The 14,262-nt window shown below is 34.1% G+C and overlaps 1 protein-coding gene across 1 annotated transcript; it reads right to left on the reverse strand.

Annotated features, from left to right (window-relative positions):
- Positions 1 to 4,557: 4,557 nt before the first annotated feature.
- LOC107480026 (uncharacterized) lies at positions 4,558 to 6,332 on the reverse strand. Its single transcript, XM_052258402.1, has 4 exons — positions 6,123 to 6,332; positions 5,832 to 6,044; positions 4,841 to 4,946; positions 4,558 to 4,736 (listed from the first exon to the last, which is right to left on the reverse strand). The coding sequence occupies exons 1-4, from the start codon at positions 6,330 to 6,332 to the stop codon at positions 4,558 to 4,560; spliced, it is 708 nt and encodes a 235-aa protein (XP_052114362.1).
- Positions 6,333 to 14,262: the final 7,930 nt, after the last annotated feature.

Consider the following 14,262-nt stretch of genomic DNA (forward strand, 5'->3'; position numbering starts at 1 on the left):
ATATATATATATATATAATTACATACTCTAGCCGGCCTTAGCTTAGCAGGACGAGTGTGGAGCTTGATATCCGTATTTTGAAACACTGATCTGTATATTATGTTTTTAGCCTTCTTTTGATCTTACCTATCAATTTTACGAATACACGATTTTCTGTTTTTCACTTTTGCTTAGCTTTTGCTTCAAGGCTCCTAGTTACAAAATTCTTTCAACTATATTTATATACGTCTTTTCTTTTAGAGGTCATAATTCTTCATGACCTGCTTTACGATTTAAGCGTAAGGCTCTACGTGATAGGGTGTTACACCTAATGTAGAAGAAGTCTATGTATCCTATTTCAAATTGGCTGAACCTAAATTTTCATTGTTAATTAGAAATGGTAAGATACTCGTTTAGGTTCGGCAGACCCCTTTTCGTGTTCTGATCCTCACTCTTTTTTTTTTAAAATATCCCTCGTCTTCTCTCCATCTTCATCGCAAGTCTTTATTTAATTATCCTCTTAAGAAATGCAGATACATATGGTTATGTATGGATATTCTTTAAAACTTTTTGAAAAAAATTAATAAAGAAACCATAATATAATAATCATAAAATAATCATTTTCATAGAAATAACACAATTTATAATATATTTATTATAAAAAATAATATTTTAAAAAATATAAAAACATTTTTTAACATACATAATAATATAACATAAATTTTTGGGATAAGACTGAATGACATGGTGACAGATTTAAGAGATAGAGAAAGTGAGTTAGAGAAAGAGATGCAAAATTGAGACTACTAATGAGTTTAGAAGAAAAAAAAGGGTTCGAATTAGAGACAAAAATTAGGATTACTAATTAGGATTACTAATATTTTTATAATTTTATATTAACTTATAATTTTAAGTGTAAAATTATAAAAAAAATTTATTTAGAATGAAAGTAATGTGATTAAGTGTAATTTACTTAGATGTGATTAAAAAATAATTGAATACTATGTACATTAAAAAATTAATATTATTGAAGGATAAAACTAAAATTTATTTCTATGTATCATTTTTGTCCCCAACGTTTTCGTCCTATTTAAGCCCCTAACGTTTTAAATCTTCTCAATATTGTCCCTCCATCAATTCTGTTAACGGATCTCTAACGGCAAGACAACATTGAGTCAATTTTGAAACGTTAGGGACTTAAATAGGACGATTAAAATGTTAGAGACAACTTTGGAACTTACCCCAAATGTTGGGGACAAAAATGATACTTTACTCTTAGGTATTTTATTAATTTGACTGGATATTTTTATCATTTAAATTGCTAGCATTCGTTGGTTTGTGACGTGAAGCTGCTCTAGCCTCTTAGTAAATTCTTAGATAACCAAAGTCCAGGCTATAGTATTTTCATAAAGTCATGACATGTATCCTTGTTAAAACAATATTAATCGAAGATAAACAGTTAAATACTAAATAAGTCACATTTTCACATATATAATAATAACTAATATCACATATTATAATTTGTGAAATCATATTATAAAATATTGATAAGTCTAGACAATTTTAAAAAATATATATATTAAAAAATTACAGATTGATTCATAAGATTTTTGTTTTTAGAAATTTGACTATAGTTATGATTAATAACTTTAGAATTACATATGTGTATTTTATTTTATAGAAACTTATACTTTTTTTTATCGACGATGTTAGTGGCTATAAAGAGACTTTACTATTAAATAAAATTATAGAGAAATTAAAAATATAATTGGTTGATATTTTTCTGATAATTTATTCAATTTTTAATTTAAATTAAATTAAATTTTAATTTACATTCAATTTATATTTGTTTCATTACCCTAATAATTATTTGTAATAGATAATATATTTAAGAATATTTTGAAAGAAACGATTCAATTTTATACAATTGAAAGATAACTATGAAATTGAGATTAAAACAAAGTGAAATATAATAAATTCATTGAGAATAAAAGTTAAATAAACAGTTGAAAACAAGAACAAAATTGCAACTAAAAGTGGTAGAAATAGGCCAAAAAGACTGTACGTATAGTCGATAAATAAAAAAGTTTAGTATAAATCAATGAATATACAAAATAAAAGACAAAAATTAAGATATGTTCTTATTAAAAATTTTAAAAAAATATTATTAAAAATTATTAATTAAAATACATAAAAAATAATATAAAACAAAATTATAGAAAGTTTTCGGCAAAATAGAGATAAATAAAATTAAAAAATAAAAAATAAAAAAATATAATTGAAGCACAAAAGAAAAAGAGAAAAAAAAGTATAAAGTATTAATTTTATTTTTTATTCATTATTTATTAAATAATTTAATGCTTATTTTGGTCAAATCAAATAATTGATTATTTATACTTGATGTTATTCACCCTAATAGTAAAATTGAAATATATAGAAATGTTAAGGATAAAATTAAAATAAAATGTTAAGAATAAAATTGAAAAAAAAATTGCATTTACTATCTTATAATTTTTTTAAATAAAATTCACATTTATATACCTTTAAAATGTATTACTTTAATACAATACTATTTTTTATTAAAAATAAAAAATATGATAAATATCACATATTTTTTTTCCAAAGTTAGGAGTGTGACTCGAACCCACAACTTCTAGGTGAGTATGAAAAGATTATATCATTTGAGTTATAATTTGTTGGTGATAAATATTCTATATATTTGTTAGTAAATTATATAAAAATATTTTTTGAAGCGTATTACTTTATTTTATTATATGAAAATAACTTGAATAATTTTAAATGTGATGATTATGATAATTAACTAAGTATTATATATTCTTTAATAAATTACTTCTAATAATATATTTAATAAAGTGATAATTTTTTCTTGTATTTGAAAAGTTTTTAATTACAGTAAAATGTAAGATATAGTAAAAAAAAAACTAAAATGATATAGATTTTTTATTAAATAAATTTTTTTTTTCATTGGATTGTAAATATAAATTAAAAAATTTAACCACAAAATTTAAATGTCTTCATTTTTTTAACTGTATAATTTAATATTTTTTCAATTTCTATAGTAATCATGTTAATTCTTTTAGTTTATGTCCCCGCTCCACAAACTTTATCACTAATCGACATCTAAAAGTTTTATATTTGAACAAAAGTTTTTTTTGCTGTAGTTTTTCTTTATTACTTTTAATTAAATTCATTTAATTTTATTAATTTTTTCTCATACTTTTTATTGGCTTTAACTAACTACATTGTCTATACTAACTAATTTTATTAAGAAATTGACTTTCACTCTTTTCATGATTTATTAAAGTAAAAAATTTGATTAATAATAAAAATATTTAACAAACAAATACTAATATTTAAATAATCAAGGAATCATTACTTATTCGTAAGATGTAGCTTAACTTTGCATATTATTGAATATAACAAACTTTTAACATGCAGTATTGAATCAAGATAAAAAAAATTTAAATAAAAATATATTTTCTTATTGAGTCCAATAATACATACAAGTTCTTTTATTGTATTTTTGTTTTTTATCATCTATCAATCATAATGTATAAACTAGATCGTAATCAAAAGTATGATTAAACAAATAAAAATTAGAATTAAAATAAAAAACTTCAAAAAATAAACTATTATTTTATCTTTATAATAAATTGGAATACTATAAAATACTACAATATTCAAAAGTCTAAAAGATAGATATCTAACTCTATTGCTAGAAATTTTAGATTATACTACACACTACAGGATACGCGCAGAATAGCAGCGGTTTAATTTTTAAATTGCGGCGGTTTCATGAATTTTACGGCAAACAGTGTAGCCGCTGCTAGATCATCCAAAAGTGATTTTCCACGCGTGTTTGCGACAACCAACGACCGCCGCTATTTGCTACTTTGTTTTTTAAGGACTTTATTCGCGGCGGTTTAAACCGCCGCTATTCCGAGGAATTTTTTAATAATTTATTTTGATTAATTTGACAAATCTGGGTAATTTTTTTTCAACTTCTTTTTATCTAAAGAATTTTATCGTTATTTAATTTTTTTATCTTTTTTATTATATTTTATTTTTTTATTTTTTTATTTAAAGAATATTATACCTTTTTTATCTCTAAAATTCTGCACTATGGAAACAAAACTCATGAATATTTAACTGCGAAGCAAACTGACATATCTATTTTAATAATGTCAATAAAGGTAAAGTACCTGGCTAATAGTCAATGATGCATAAATTAATGATGCAATACTTAACATAAAAGTAAAGTACCTGGCTAATAATTAATATGCATACTTAACATAAACTAAACATATACTGAAAAACAAAGTATCACATAAAACCTAATTTCTATTTTCCGCCATGTCCATCCAAAGAATTCATCCGTGCAGTGATGTCCGGAGGCAGCTCTCCACATTGCTGTTGGACCAGATAACTCAGCACACTCTTTATTGCCTCCCTCTTCATTTTCTCTGCTGCTAATTCATCCTATATTGCTTTCCGCTTCAATTTTTTGGTTGTCACCTCTGCCTATAGTTCACACAGCATCCTTTGGGCCTCTTCTACTTAAACTCTATTCACTGGTGGCTGCGAACTCAGACGGAAGAGCTGACTTGGTGTCGGCCCGTGTCCCATCCCACACACTCTACCCGGGTGATCTTTACCGAGAGCTTGGGCAAAGGAATCATTTTTTGACAATATTCTTGTAGATTCATCCAGCTGCTCAATCTCAAATATTTTTTTTTCTGCAGGCATAAATAAAATTACACAATCACACTAGACTAATAGCATACTCAAGACATTTTAATAACTAAACCCAACATGTTACAACATAAATGATTAAGTGTACTTACACCAATCTTTCGAGCTTCTTGATGTATATAGCTTCCATCAGATATTTTGTGCTTTAGGATCCATACTTCTCCCTTACCAACTCTCATCCCTTGCTTTTCTGACTGTAACAATACAATTTATGCCATGAATTTCACTTCTTTAAAATTTTCTAATAATTCTTTGTTGTTTTACTATATAAATAAATCAACACTAAATGCTACTTATACTTGATTACAAATTTATATTACCATTTCTTCCCTTGCCCTAGCCAAGCTTTTAGAACCGCCAGTGTGTGTGTAAAGTTATTTTTTTCGATTCAGCGCATTTTGCTTGCACTTCGCCTATTAAAAATCAACAGTAAGCTACTGTTCACTAAAGCAATAAGTATAACTATGTAGCATATATGTATCCTACGTTGCAAGAGACTCAAAATACTGGAGCAATAAGTATAGTAGTGTGAAAATTGAATAAACTGTACGTAATCTTAAGTTAAGTATTGTTTTAACAAGAACAATAGTTATATGCATGCGGTCCCTATTTACATATAAGAAGTTAACAATGTTATTGTATTTCTAATATGCAAATACAATTCCTATTTAAAAAGCTTTAGCAGGCATGTGTGACATATCCCAATAACAATTATATAGTATAAATTATAATAATAGGGGTACTCAAATTAAATCAAAAGTCTTATACAGTAACAGACAAACAACAAAGTTGTAATAATGAAAGTTGGTGTACATCAATCTCATCATCATGTAAGTATATATTATGATTTTAGCCAAACATTCCTTCTGGACCGTGACATGTGCTGAGTATGTTTATATTAAATTTAATTACACATGTATATTAAATAACAGGGTTAAAATTCAAATCAATTGGAATAAAAACTATATCAGACTTTGGATTAATAGTTATTAGAATTGAACTGATTAAATCACTCAATCAAATTGAATCTGTGGGCTACAGATTCAATTGGCCTGGTCATAATTAAATAAATGGGGTACCTTTGTTGCAGGATCATTACGATAGTCAATGAACCACCTCCAATGCTGTCTAGGAATTCCCTCCGGGTGCTTCTCAAGATTCTGCTCAAGTGTCCTTATTAGTTTGTAATGCGAGTCGTACAGCCTCCCCCTTGTGTCCTTCCAGGACCTCCCCATTTGTTGCAAAAGTATTTTCTTGATTCTACCACTACTATCCTGAAAGTGGAACATCTCCTGCGAGGACAATGTCAAGCTGTAAGTAATTGCAAGTTATAAGGTTTGATATGATTAAACAATGCCGAAAGTCATTACCTTTATGCAATCATCATAAACCCTATCTTTGCCCTGCACCTTTGCCCAACTCTTTTCACAAATAGAAAATTTGCTGTAATAAGAACCCAGCGCTCCTAGAATGACACTCAACAGGCCAGCTACATCTCCGACTGCTTGCAGTTCCTCATTGAACCTCAGTATGATCTTGCTAGCATTAAGAGACTGCTCCACAGCCTCCCTCACACTCATTTTAGCTTGCTTGACTATTCCTTCAGAATCTATAAAAAAAAAGGTATTTACGTGTTCAACGTGCCCAACATGTGAGCCACACATAAGTATATCATTAGCTAATCAATCAAAAAGTTTTATGGTTCAACACTTGTTATCAATGAGATCAATATTTCTAAACTCTGAAGAAGAAGCTTATGATACTAAGAACCCTTCAATGGCAGAGATGAATTACATGGATGAAGCCTATGGAAACACCTATAATCCCTCATGGAGAAATCATCCAAATTTCTCATGGAAGGATCAACAAAAGCCCCAACAAGGCTTTAATAATGGTGGAAGAAACAGGTTTAGCAATAGCAAGCCTTTTCCATCATCTTCTCAGCAACAAACAGAGAATTCTGAGCAGAGCCCCTCTAACTTAGCAAACATAGTCTCTGATCTATCTAAAGCCACTTTAAGTTTCATGAATGAAACAAGGTCCTCCATTAGAAACTTGGAGGCACAAGTGGGTCAGCTGAGTAAGAAAATCACTGAAACTCCTCCTAGTGCTCTCCCAAGCAATACAGAAGAGAATCCAAAAATAGAGTGCAAGGCCATTAATATTATCAAAATGGCCGAATCCAAAGAGGAAGGGAAGGACGTGAATCCCAATGAGGAAGACCTCATGGAACGTCCCCCAGACAGAAAGGAGTTCCCTATTGAGGACCTAAAGGAATCTGAGACTCATATAGAGACCATAGAGATTTTATTAAACTTCATTCTGCCATTCATGAGATCTGAGAACTATTCTTCCTCTGAAGAGGATGAAGATGTAACTGAAGAGCAAGTTGCTCAATATCTAGGAGCCAACATGAAGCTGAATGCCAAGTTGTTTGGTAATGAGACTTGAGAAGATGAATCTCTTTTGCTTATTAGTGAAATAAATACATGGGTTCAGCAAACTCTACCTCAAAAGAAACAAGATCCTGGTAAATTCTTAATATCCTGTACCATAGGCACCATGACCTTTGAGAAGGCTCTGTGTGACTTGGGGTCAGTTATAAATCTTATGCCACTCTCTGTAATGGAGAAGCTGGGGATCTTTGAGGTACAAGCTGCAAGAATCTAATTAGAGATGGCAGACAAGTCAATAAAACAAGCTTATGGATTGGTAGAGGACGTGTTAGTAAAGGTTAAAGGCCTTTACATCCCTGCTGATTTCATAATCTTAAACACTGGGATGATGAGAATGAATCCATCATTCTTGGAAGACCCTTCCTAGCCAGAGCAGGAGCTATGATTGATGTTGACAGAGGAGAGCTAGTCCTTCAATTGAATGGGAACTACCTTGTGTTTAAAGCTCAAGGATCTTCCTCTGCAACCATGGAAAAGAGGCACGATAAGCTTCTCTCAATATAGAGTCAAATAAAGCCCCCACAATCAAACTCTAAGTTTGGTGTTGGGAGACCACAACTAAACTCTAAGTTTGGTGTTGAGAAGCCCCCACATTCAAACTCTAAGTTTGGTGTTGGGAGGCCCTCATCATGCTCTGATGATATGTGAAGCTCCATGAGAGCTCACTGTCAAGCTATTGACATTAAAGAAGCACTTATTGGGAGGCAACCCAATTTTTTTTTATCTATATTTCTATTGTTCTTTTATGTTTTATTAGGTTTATGATCTTGTGGAGTTACAAAACAATTACGAAAGTTAAAAACAGAATAAAAAACAACAGAAGAAAAAGCACACCCTGGAGGAAGAGCTTACTGGCGTTTAAACGCCAGTAAGGAGCATCTGGCTGGCGTTTAATGCCAGAACAGAGCATGAAGCTAGCGTTGAATGCCAGAAACAAGCAGCAGTCTGGCATTTAAATGCCAGGATTGCACCCTGAGGAAAGCTGGCGTTAAGCGCCAGAAACAAGCAGCAAAGTGGCGTTTAACGCCAGAAACAAGCATAAAGCTGGCGTTCAACGCCAGAAACAGGCAGCAGTCTGGCGTTAAACGCTAAGATTGCATACAGAGGGCATTTTACATGCCTAAAGAGTGCAGGGTTGAGAAATCCTTGACACCTCAGGATCACCTCAGGATCTGTGGACCCCACAGGATCCTGACCTACCTTTTCCCTCTCTCTCACACCTTTTCATAACACTCTTTTCCAAATATCATTCACCAATCACCTCAATCACTCTTCCCCATCACCTCTTCACCACTCACATCCATCCTCTCTTCCCCATAAACCCCACCACCTTCAAATTCAAAATCTCTTTCCCACCCAAACCCACCCTACATGACCGAACCATATACCCCTCTCCCTCCACTATATAAACCCCTCCACACTTCTTCATTTTCACACAACACCACCCTTTCTTTTTCCCCTTGGCCGAAACCTACACCACTCTCCCTCTCCTCCATCTCTTCTTCTTCTTCATCTATTCTTTCCTCTTTTGCTCAAGGATGAGCAACATTCTAAGTTTGGTGTGGTAAAAGCATAGCTTTTTTGTTTTTCCATAACCATTGATGGCACCTAAGGCCAGAGAAACCTCAAAAAAGAAGAAAGGGAAGGCAATTGCTTCCACCTCTGAGTCATGGGAGATGGAGAGATTCATCTCAATAGCCCATCAAGACCACTTCTATGAAGTTATGGCCAAGAAGAAGGTGATCCCTGAGGTCCATTTCATGCTCAAGAAAAATGAGTATCCGGAGATCCGACATGAGATCCAAAGAAGAGGTTGGGAAGTTCTTACCAACCCTATTCAACAAGTCGAAATCTTAATGGTTCAAGAGTTCTATGCCAATGCATGGATCACTAGGAACCATGATCAAAGTATGAACCCAAATCCAAAGAATTATCTTATAATAGTTCGGGGGAAATGCTTAGATTTCAGTCCGGAAAATGTAAGGTTGGCATTCAACTTGCCTATGATGCAAGAAGATGCATGCCCCTACACTAGAAGGGTCAACTTTGATCAAAGGTTGGACCAAGTCCTCATGGACATATGTGTGGAAGGAGCTCAATGGAAAAGAGACTCAAAAGGCAAGCCGGTTCAATTGAGAAGACTAGACCTTAAGCCTGTGGCTAGAGGATGGTTGGAGTTCATCCAATGCTCCATCATCCCCACTAGCAACCGATCCGAAGTAACTGTGGATCGGGCCATCATGATCCATACATCATGATTGGAGAGGAAGTAGAAGTTCATGAAGTCATCTCTTTAGAACTCTACAAAGTAGCCGAAAAGCCATCCACCTTGGCAAGGCTAGCTTTTTCTCATCTTATTTACCATATATGCTACTTAGCTAGAGTTGTCATAGAAGGAGACATCCTCATTGAAGAGGACAAGCCCATCACTAAGAAGAGGATGGAGCAAACAAAAGAGCCCATTCATGGTTCTCAAGAGACGTATGAGGAAGCTCATCATCAAGAAATTCCTGAGATGCCTCAGGGAATGCAATTTCCTCCAAACAACTATTGGGAACAACTCAACACTTCTCTAGAAGGATTAAGTCATGACATGAACCAATTAAGGGTGGAACACCAAGAACACTCCATTATTCTCAATGAGATTAGAGAAGATCAAAGGGCTTTGAGGGAGGAGCAACAAAGGCAAGGAAGAGACATAGAGGAGCTCAAGAACACCATTGGTCCTTCAAGAAGAAGGCGCCACCATCACTAAGGTGGACTCATTCCTTAACTTCCTTGTTCTTACCTCTCTGTTTTTCGGTCTTTAAGCTTCATGTTTGTCTATGTTTGTGTCTTTATTACATGATCATTAGTGTCTAATGTCTATGTCTTAAGGCTATGAATAATTCCATGAATCCTTCACCGTTCTTAAATAAAAAATATTTTTAATACAAAAGAACAAGAAGTACATGAGTTTTGAATCCATCCTTGAAATTAGTTTAATTATATTGATGTGGTGACAATACTTTTTGTTCTCTGAATGAATGCTTGAACAGTGCATATTTTTTATCTTGTTGTTTATGAATGTTAAAATTGTTGGCTCTTGAAAGAATGATGAACAAGAAAAATGTTATTGATAATCTAAAAAATCATAAAATCGATTCTTGAAGCAAGAAAAAGCAGTGAATAACAAAAGCTTGCGAAAAAAATGGCGAAAAAAATATAAAAGAAAAAGAAAAAGCAAGCAGAAAAAGCCAATAGTCCTTAAAACCAAAAGGCAAGGGTAAAAAGGATCCAAGGCTTTGAGCATCAATGGATAGGAGGGTCCAAGGAAATAAAATCCAGGCCTAAGCGGCTAAATTAAGCTGTCCCTAACCATGTGCTTGTGGCATGCAGGTCCAAGTGAAAAGCTTGAGACTAAGTGGTTAAAGTCGTGATCCAAAGCAAAAAGAGTGTGCTTAAGAGCTCTGGACACCTCTAACTGGGGACTTTAGCAAAGCTGAGTCACGATCTGAAAAGGTTCACGCAATCATGTGTCTGTGGCATTTATGTATCCGATGGTAATACTGGAAAACAAAGTGCTTAGGGCCACGGCCAAGACTCATAAAAGTTGTTGTGTTCAAGAAACAACATACTTAACTAGGAGAATCAATAACACTATCCAAACTCTGAGTTCCTATGGATGCCAATCATTCTAAACTTCAAAGGATAAAGTGAGATGCCAAAACTATTCAGAAGCAAAAAGCTACAAGTCCCGCTCATCTAATTAGAACTAATATTCATTGATATTTTGAGATTTATAGTATATTCTCTTCTTTTTATCCTATTTGATTTTCAGTTGTTTGGGGACAAGCAACAATTTAAGTTTGGTGTTGTGATGAGCGGATACTTTATACGCTTTTTGGCATTGTTTTTAGGTAGTTTTTAGTAGAATCTAGCTACTTTTAGGGATGTTTTTATTAGTTTTTATGCAAAATTCACATTTTTGGACTTTACTATGAGTTTGTGTATTTTTCTGTGATTTCAGGTATTTTTTGACTGAAATTGAGGGACCTGAGCAAAAATCTGATAGGAGGCTGACAAAGGACTGTTGATGCTGTTGGATTCTGACCTCCCTGCACTCGAAATAAATTTTCTGGAGCTACAGAAGTCCAAATGGCGCGCTCTCAATTGCGTTGAAAAGTAGACATTCAGGGCTTTCTAGAAATATATAATAGTCCATACTTCATTCGAGTTTAGACGATGCAAACTGGAATTCAACGCCAGTTCCATGCTGCATTCTAGAGTAAAACGCCAGAAACACATCACAAACCAGAGTTAAACGCCAAAAACATGTTACAACTCAGCGTTTAACCCCAAGAGAAGGCTTTACACGTGTAAAGCTCAAGCTCAGCTCAAGCACAAACCAAAGTGGACCCCAAAAGTGGATTTCTGCACTTAGACTTATTTCTATAAACCTTAGTAGCTAGTCTAGTATAAATAGGACTTTTTACTATTGTATTTTCATCTTTGGATGTTTAGTCCTTAGACCAGAGTCTAGTCTTTGGATGGATCTTTAATCAGTGTATGCAATTTTAGACCTTCATGGGGGCTGGCCATTCGGCCATGCCTGGACCTTTATCACTTATGTATTTTCAACGGTGGAGTTTCTACACACTATAGATTAAGGTGTGGAGCTCTGCTGTTCCTCAAGTATTAATGCAATTACTATTATTCTTCTATTCAATTCAGCTTATTCTTATTCTAAGATATTCGCTGAAATTCAACATGATGAATGTGATGATCCGTGACACTCATCATCATTCTCACCTATGAACACGTGCCTGACAACCACCTCCGTTCTACCTTAGATTGAGTGCGTATCTCTTGGATTCCTTAATCAGAATCTTCGTGGTATAAGTGGTGCCAGGGCATCTAGGCCAGTTTCACTGACCTTTTCTTTACTGTTTTAAGGTAGTTTCATGCATTTTCTTAGGAAATAAGCAAGTTTTGGATGAAATTTCATTTACACCTTGATTCAAGCAACTAGTATGAATTTTACATGATTTCATGAGGATTTTGCAAGGATTGAATGACAAATTGATTATGCATAATCTCATGTCTTGGGCTAGAGCTTTGATGCACTTTATTTGCTTAATTTCAGGACAAAGGAAGCAAGAAGAAGCCACGTTAGCAGTCACGTTAACCTAATTAACGTAACCACTAACGTAGAATAGGGACAAGCTTGTAGCGTTAACGAAAAAGGTGACCACCAAAAACGCCTGCGAAACCATCATAAGCTCACGTTAATTGCCACGTTAACTAGGTTAACGTGGTAGTTAACGTGGAGAAAAAGGGAGCTCCAACGTTAGTGGTAAAAGTGAATACCACTAACACTACAAATTGGCAATTAGCCACGTTAAGAGTCACGTTAACTTAGTTAACGTGAACTCTAATGTGGAAGGGAAAGACAATGCCAACGTTAGTGACACTCACCTTTGTCACTAATGTTGGATCAAGCCAACATTGCCCACGTTAGTGGTCACGTTAAGACCATTAACGTGAAAGTTAACGTGGAGCTAAGCATGATGAGCCAACGTTAGTGACACTCACCTTTGTCACTAATGTTGGAGATGGCATTCACTACCACGTTAGTGGCCACGTTAACCTAGTTAACGTGAACTCTAACGTGGAGAGGAGGGGCGTTTGGAGCGTTAGTGACAAAGGTAAGTGTCACTAATGCTCTCGAAACTTAGGCATGCCCACGTTAAGAGACACGTTAACCTAGTTAACGTGAACTCTAACATGGGGAAAGGGGGCACAATGCAACGTTATTGGAAAAGGTGATTCCCAATAACGTTTGCGAAGGATCATGAGGCAATGTTTGTGGTCACGTTAGTGCCACTAACGTTGAAGTTAACATGGACCATTTTGGGGTTGGAACGTTAGTGAGAAAGGTGATTGCCACTAACGTTCTCGAACCCACATTTTCACGTAGCGTTAACACCACTAATGTCCTAACTAACGCCCATGCCTAACTCACACTTTTCTGCAAGATGAGCCCACTGAAGATTGTACCTGCTTCAACTCAATATCTAAGGCCCTCATCCAAGACTTGAAAAACTCACTAGAAGCTCAAGAAGAGTAGTATATATAGGAGTAGTTTTGAACTATAAAAAAGCTTGGCACTTTGGAGAACTACCCTCTGTATATTTACTTTTCTGCACTTTTTAGCGAAGCATGTATTCTTTTATGCCATGTTCCATTTCCAGAGCTATGAATAACTAAACCCCTTTCATTGGGATAGGGAGCTCTGTTGTAATTTGATGGATCAATTATAGTTTTCATTCTTCTTCCTCTTTCTTTTCTCTTGGTTTGCTAGAAGGCTTTCGATCTTAATTCAATTGGTTAGTTTTCTTGGAAAAGAAACTCTCCATAATTGGATCTCCTCTAAGCCTTGGAAAAGGAATGAGGAGATCATGCTAGAAATGCTTTCTCATGTTGGACCAAATTAGGGTCTGGGTGGATATAGTGACATGTAATCCTCCCAACACTTTGATTTGGAAATACATGTGATATAATCAGTGGCCACACTTCATCTCTTCCCATGAGCAATTAAATCAAGGAATTGGGCAATTGTTCAAGCTTAGAGAGATTGGATTGCCAAGGAATTGGGATTCAATCACTTAAGATTGCCAAGGAGATCAATGAATGCATTGATTGAGGAAGAGATGAGAATGAACTTGATCCGGAGAATTCAACATCTCCTAAGCCCAATGAATTTCCCATTTCTGATCTTACCCATTCTCTTTACTTTCTGCCATTTATTTTCATGTTCATCTCCCCAAATCCCCATTTAAGATTTTGCACTTTATTTTCTGCCATTTACTTTCTCGCCATTTAATTTCCTGCAATACCAACTACCTTCTGTTTAGCTCAACTAGCATACTCTTCCAAAAATTGCTTGATCAATCAATCCCTGTGGGATTCGACCTCACTCTATTGTGAGTTTTTACTTGACGACAATTCGGTATACTTGCCGAAGGGAATTTTATTGAGAGACAAGTTTTCGTGCATCAAGTTTATGGCGCCG

The sequence above is a fragment of the Arachis duranensis genome, chromosome 3, assembly GCF_000817695.3.
Source record: "Arachis duranensis cultivar V14167 chromosome 3, aradu.V14167.gnm2.J7QH, whole genome shotgun sequence".
NCBI lineage: Eukaryota > Viridiplantae > Streptophyta > Magnoliopsida > Fabales > Fabaceae > Arachis > Arachis duranensis.